This window comes from Myotis brandtii, unplaced genomic scaffold, assembly GCF_000412655.1.
Source record: "Myotis brandtii unplaced genomic scaffold, ASM41265v1 scaffold386, whole genome shotgun sequence".
Classification (NCBI taxonomy): domain Eukaryota; kingdom Metazoa; phylum Chordata; class Mammalia; order Chiroptera; family Vespertilionidae; genus Myotis; species Myotis brandtii.
Genome location: NW_005364816.1, coordinates 21,463 through 27,809, shown reverse-complemented (window position 1 = coordinate 27,809; position 6,347 = coordinate 21,463). Strand labels below are relative to the sequence as shown.

Below are 6,347 nucleotides of genomic sequence, written 5' to 3'. Positions count from 1 at the left end.
CGGCCTGCAGGCCCCGCCCCTCCCCCAGGGGCCCGTCAGTTACGCTTCAGCCACGACGAATTCTTGAAACGGGCGGGAGAGAGATGAAAAGAGATGGCGCCCTTCGCATCCTGGCCGTGGTGCCCTGGGCAGGGAAACGCGCATCCTGGGCGCCTTACCTGAAAACAGCTGGTTCTGATCCTGCAACCCTGGGGTGAGGCGAGAAGGTGAGCTCCCCTCGGTGTCCATGCTCCCCTCCTACCCCTGACACCCCTGGCTCCGGCCTGAGCTCACCCTGCATCTCGAGTTGGACCCTCACCAACAGCTGCGCCAGCAGCAGCACCCCGACTCCAGCGCCCATGCCTCCTCTCCCCGGCTTGACGCCTCCACTGCTTCTGCCGGCTCCAGGGCGAGCGCTGGGGCGCCCCCTGGGGGAGAAGGAGCAACAGCAACCCTGGCGCTGTTGACCAGCTTGACCTCTCTGGCTCCAAGGGCTTTGGGAACATCAGACCTCACAGCGCCCCAGCTTTGAGTTTCCCCTGGGGCTGGGTCCCCAATTACACCCCTTGATAATATGACCCAGGAACTAGTAAACCGCCCCCCCCCCCGCCCCAAATCCCTTTCCTGTCTGAACTCCGGGATCTTGGCTGCCTCCTTTGCTGTCCCCTTTTCTACTCATCCTTCCTTCTAGGAAGGACCATGACCCCCATGAAAGCACACTAACAAGTCCTCACTGAGTGCCCGTTGGGGTCCTCGCACTGAGTCACCTCTGTTAACAGTGATGGTCCTGTACAGGACCCACCGAGTAAAAGCTGGTCTGATTCTGACCACTGGAGAGCTCTTAGCCTCCCACTCTGCTTGCTGTTCTGTAACAGGCCCCAACCAACTCCACAGAATCTACAGGCAGCTTTCCTTTCTTGTGGGCAATGTTGCAGGGCACCAACGTCAACAAATGGGCTCCTCCATCGTAGAGATGAAGGGACAACCAAGCCGGGCCCACAGCACCACCTTCGGAGTCAATGGTTCACAAGAAGGAATCACAGAACTCAGAAAAGCTATTACACTCCTGGTTCATTCCAGTGAAAGGATGCAGATAACACCAACAAGTGCAAACGGCACAGAGGACGGAATCCAGGAGAGAGCAGGGACAGGTTTCCTGCTGTCCCCTCTCAGCGGAGTCAGATGTGCTGAATTCTCCCAGCAACGATTTGTGACACCACACGTGAAGTATTGCCAACCAGGGAAGCTCCCTGAACCTTGGTGTCTGAAGTTTTTATTGGGGTTCCATCACATAGGCATGGAGTACCCATGTAAGTGACCTTTATGCTCAGACTCCAGCTGGGCCAGAGGTCCAACTGAGGAAATGTGACCCAAGGCCCCATCACACATCACATTGTTAGCATCGACTATCTGGAGTGGCACAGGACTCCATGCCTACAGAGACCCTCTTTTCAGGCAGGACATTCCAAGGTCTCAGAGGTCACTTCCCAGGAGCCGGTCAAGGGCCAGTCCTTCCTTTGGACTGTGCAGGTTTGGATATTCCTAGACCTGGTCAGTTAACCTTTTACTGCACAGCAACCCAGGATTAAGAAATGTTGGAGATTTTCATTAAACAAGAATATATGGGAAAAGAGCAGTCAGAAAACAAGAAAAAGTGTTGAAAATTTAAAATATTGCTGAAGTACAACGTTTTAGACAAAGGGCTGAATAATAAAATGGACATTGCTAAAGAAAGAATTGGCAAACTTGAAGGTATGGTAGAGAAATATGATCATAACCTAGAGCAAAAATTTAAAAAGGCAGATTACATGAGAGAAGAATGTAAAGACATGGAGGAATCTAAAGATTGGTTTTATAGACACAGATAACAGTATGGTGGTTACCAGAGGGGAGGGGGGTGAGAGGGTAGTAAAGGGTAAAGGGTGTCAAATATATGGTGACAGAAGGCGATTTGACTTTGGGTTGTAAACACACAATCAGATACACAAATGATGTATTATGGAATTTTACACTTGAAACCTACATAATTTTATTAACTAATGTCACCCCAATAAATTTAATAATAAAAAAGGTTGGTTCTATGTTGATAATTGTTTAAACTGAGGGCCAGATGTCAGGTGTTCTTTGTACTCATCGGTGACAGAAGGCGATTTGACTTTGGGTTGTAAACACACAATCAGATACACAAATGATGTATTATGGAATTTTACACTTGAAACCTACATAATTTTATTAACTAATGTCACCCCAATAAATTTAATAATAAAAAAGGTTGGTTCTATGTTGATAATTGTTTAAACTGAGGGCCAGATGTCAGGTGTTCTTTGTACTCATCAACATCTGTTTTAAACTGAGGGCCAGATGTCAGGTGTTCTTTGTACTTGTCAACATCTGTGTGTGTGTGTGTGTGTGTGTGTGTATGTATATATTCCTCACCTGAGGATATGTTCACTGATTTTAGAGAGAGGAAAAGAGAGAGAGAGAAATACCTATATGAGAGAGAACATCAATTAGTTGCCTTCCATACATGTCCCAATTGGGGATGGAACCAACAATCTAGGTATGTGCCCTGACCGGGATTGAACCTGCAACCTTTCAGTATATGGGACAAAACTCCAACCAACTAGCCATACCGGCCAGGGCAGCATCTGTGCATATTTTTAAATGTCCATAATAAAAAGTGTTTTAGGTAAAATAAAAGATTGAGAAAGACACATGCCAGGCCAGGCTCTAGAATCCCCATCAGCAGCTCACTAGAAAGGCAGGTGTTGATTCCATATACTCCAGCTATCAGTCTATAGCCGTATGGACTATCCCAGATTATGTAAGTATGAATAAAGAAGTATCTCCTCCACTCTGTATCTTCTGAAAGTAACATCAGCAGAAACAGGGAATGTACTGTACACACGTGGGAAAAACATTTCTGAGTCCAGTGTTTGGCTGCGTGTCCTAGTACATTTGGGCTGCTATAACTTATCAACCACAAACATTTGTTTCTCTCAGTTCCTGGGCTGGAGTTCTGAGATTACGGCGCCAGCAGATTCAGTGGCTGCTGAGAGCCCACTTCATGGGGCATAGCTACTGCCTTCTCTCTGTGTCCTCACGTGGAGAAGAGGGGAGGGGTTCTCTGGGGTCCCTTTTATAAGGGCTCTAATTCCATTCCCGAGAGCTCTGGTCTCATAACCAAATCACATCCCAAAGGCCCGCCTCTGAGCACCATCACTCTGGGAGTTAGGATTTCAAGCTATGAATTTGGGGGAGTAGGGAGACACAAACATTCAGAAAATAGCACTTAGGCTGTGAATGTTTTACCTCCTCAATATCACACTTCGCAGGTGACCTGATACCTGTGAGCACAATAAAGGATTATTGAGTGCGTGTGGTTCTAAGAAACTCACTGATGATTACGGTAAGGGCTGTTGTGATGTCTTTAAGACAGGTTTCTTATTAAATGAGCTGGCTCTTTCATAATTCTGATAATCTAGGAATCCTCAAACCATCTCAACTAGGCAGGATGTGTCTTCGGCCCCATAAGGTATCAATGAATCATAAAAACCATTTTTGTAGTCACAAAAATTGATAATATGTTCATGGAATTAGTTTACTACTTTATAAGTGTTCTAGCAAGTATATTTCAATAAGGGTAAGTAGGTTAAGACATTTAATTTTTTTGTAATTTCAAAGTAATATAGAAAAGGGGCATGGGAACTATACAAATCAACTAACGTCAAAGTTAAGTCCGGGCCTGCTCTGTGCTGTCCGACATGGAACTCAGCTAACTGAAGCTGGAAGCAGACCAGTAAGAGATTCCAGACAAAGAAAATTCCTGCAAAGACTGATTAATAGCTACTCACCCATACCTTATCGCTTACCCATCCTATAAAGGGAAAACAGACCACAAAATACACCTTGTAGAGGTTAAGGTTAATCCCAATGGTGTGGTGTTTTTTTTTTCTTTTCCATTCTCTATTTCCCCATACAGCAATTTTCCACAGAAACTACAAACATATAAGCTCAACCTCTAGAGATGGTTGGGGTCTCTCTTCCTGCTCTTGTGAAGAGAGTCTGCCACTCTGTGTGTGGAGTGGCCTTTCTTGCTTGTCCTCTCTGCTCAATAAAACCTGCTTTCCTACTTCGACCTCTTGTCTGGCTCGCATCCTAAATTCTTTCCTGCCCGTAGCCAAGAACCCTCTGGGCTCGGGGCTCGAGTCCCTACTAGGGACTTGCCTCTCCGGAATCACAAATGTTTTCTTTTCATTTTGTCTTGATTGAAAGAAATATATTGGTGAAGAAATGGCAAACAATATGAAAGTGGCTGTGTGTAGTATCACATATCAGATAATTTCAGGTAAAATAGAACCCAGGGCTAACCCAATGAACTAGAGATAGGGGTGTTTTACATTGATAAAAGTTACAAGCCCCTGAAAAGATGTAAGAGACATGAGTCTTTATGCCCCTGTCAACAGAGCTTTGAAATACATAAAGAAAAAAAAAGTTCTAAATACTCAAGAAAGAAACGAATCAACATTTTTTCTCAGAAATCAAGAGATCAGGTAGAGGGAAAAAGCAATAACACTGGGGTACTCACTGAGCATGATTTCAGCCTAAATCATTTGGGGCTGTGAACAATCACTGTGCCCCCAGGGGTAATAAGCTCTTGGAGGGGGAACTACCAGGAAGTTAGGTTGATGGGAGCTGGGGGGCCGTCGGAAGGATGGGAAAAACTTAGGAATCAGGAAAAGTCTCCCACATCCTCCCTCCCGCTTAGCGCCCAAGGCTGGTCGGCTCTCCTTTCTGGCCCACACAACCTCTGCAAGGCCTCTGACGGAGGGGGCCAGGGTCACAGCTGCAGGCCAGGGCAGGGGGCACTTGTATTCAAGGAGAGTATCACTGGGGGTCGTTCAGGTTGAGAATCCCTGTCTCCTCCAGCTGCTCCACCTCCTTGAATAAAGGGTCCCTCCTCAGAACCCAGACATCCTGGGCCCACCTCAGGCCCTCGAGAACCCCGGGTTGAAAACGAATGCTTGAGGGTACAAAGTGGGAAGTACCCCAGAGTCTGCAGCTCTGCTCCCCAATCCCTTACCCCTCTCAGGGGTGCTGGGCACTACACACAGCACCGAGTAGATTTATCTGGCTTTGCCACCTGTAGGGCTTTGAGCAAGTCCTTCAAACATCAGAGTCTCAGTTCCTCTGCTGTAGGAAGGGTTCACAGTAGCTCCTGGGAAATCAGGCAAGAGGCATGTGGCATGGTTGGCAGAGGGCCAGCACACAGTAAGTGCCCCATAGGGGACGGGAGAGGCTGGTGCTGTGATGCCAGGGCCTGGGCAGAGGAGGGAAGGCCTGAGGGTCTTGCCAAGGATGTGGAAGAGGCCAGGGTCCCTGTGCCCAGGAGCACTGTAAGGGCCGAAGGTTGAGAACCACTGGAGTGGTCACACCCTTCAACAGCTCTCACTTCTTCCTCTGGGGAGCATGCCCAGGACACTCTACCCTCTACCCTCTATGGCCCCTGCCTTGGAGTCCACGGGCACTCCGGTTGGGGCGCTGCTGCTGGTGCAGCTGTTGGCGGGAGTGCCTGCTTGGAGGGACTCCCAGAAGCCAGCGCTGAGTCACTCATCACTGTGAATGCCACAGGGTCTCTGGTGGTGTCCGGGCATAGAGAGCTACCAGGTGGCACAGCCTTCCTGGGACCCCCATGCAGAGTCACTGGTCACAGGGACACGGGGATGGACAACCACTGGGGTATCTCTCGCTCCCATGTTGGTGATTTCCTTACCCCAGCACCCCAGGAATGTGTTTGAAAGATCCTTCCCATCTTTCAAGATTTGATCCAGAGGAGGAGGAGGGGGAAGAGGAGGAGGGGGCGGGGCGGAGGCCTGCCACCAGGGGGCAGCCTGAGCAGGCGGCACTAGCCTGTCTGCCTCCTCAGGAAGAGACGGCCCTGGGCCACCATGACCCAAAGGAAGTCTTGTGAAGGATCTCCCTTCCTGGACCAGCCTAACCACCCTGCCCGACAGGCCTCAGTGAAGACTGTTAGTGCTTTCATGGCGCCCTGGCTGTGGGCCAGGTCCTTGCTCCTCCCTAGGAGTGGGCAGCAAGCAGGGTAGCCGGGATCCCAGAGTTTGCAGACAAGAAGGGGATGGGTTAGGACTCAGCGGTTCTCAACCTGTGGGTCGCGACCCCTTTGGGGGTCGAACGACCCTTTCACAGGGGTCGCCTAAGACCATCGGAAACACATATATAAATTACATATTGTTTTTGTGATTAATCACTATGCTTTAATTATGTCCAATTTGTAACAATGAAATTGGGGGTCACCACAACATGACGAACTGTATTAAAGGGTCGCGGCATTAGGAAGGTTGAGAACC

The 6,347-nt window shown here is 48.7% G+C and overlaps 2 protein-coding genes across 2 annotated transcripts in view; one reads left to right on the top strand and one right to left on the bottom strand.

The window, feature by feature from the left end:
• Positions 1-3,837, bottom strand: part of LOC102256307 (putative serine protease 41) — a 10,595-nt gene extending 6,758 nt beyond the window's left edge. The window contains exons 1-3 of the mRNA XM_014544910.1: positions 3,834-3,837; positions 714-766; positions 299-407 (exon numbers count right to left, since the gene is read on the bottom strand). Of these exons, the coding sequence (XP_014400396.1) occupies positions 299-407; positions 714-766; positions 3,834-3,837 (166 nt within the window). The remainder of the gene's footprint in view (positions 1-298; positions 408-713; positions 767-3,833) is intronic.
• Positions 3,838-5,478: 1,641 nt separating this feature from the next.
• LOC102256008 (testisin) overlaps positions 5,479-6,347 on the top strand; it is a 6,341-nt gene continuing 5,472 nt past the window's right edge. Inside the window, exon 1 of the mRNA XM_014544909.1 lies at positions 5,479-5,547. Coding sequence (XP_014400395.1) covers positions 5,479-5,547 — 69 coding nt within the window. The remainder of the gene's footprint in view (positions 5,548-6,347) is intronic.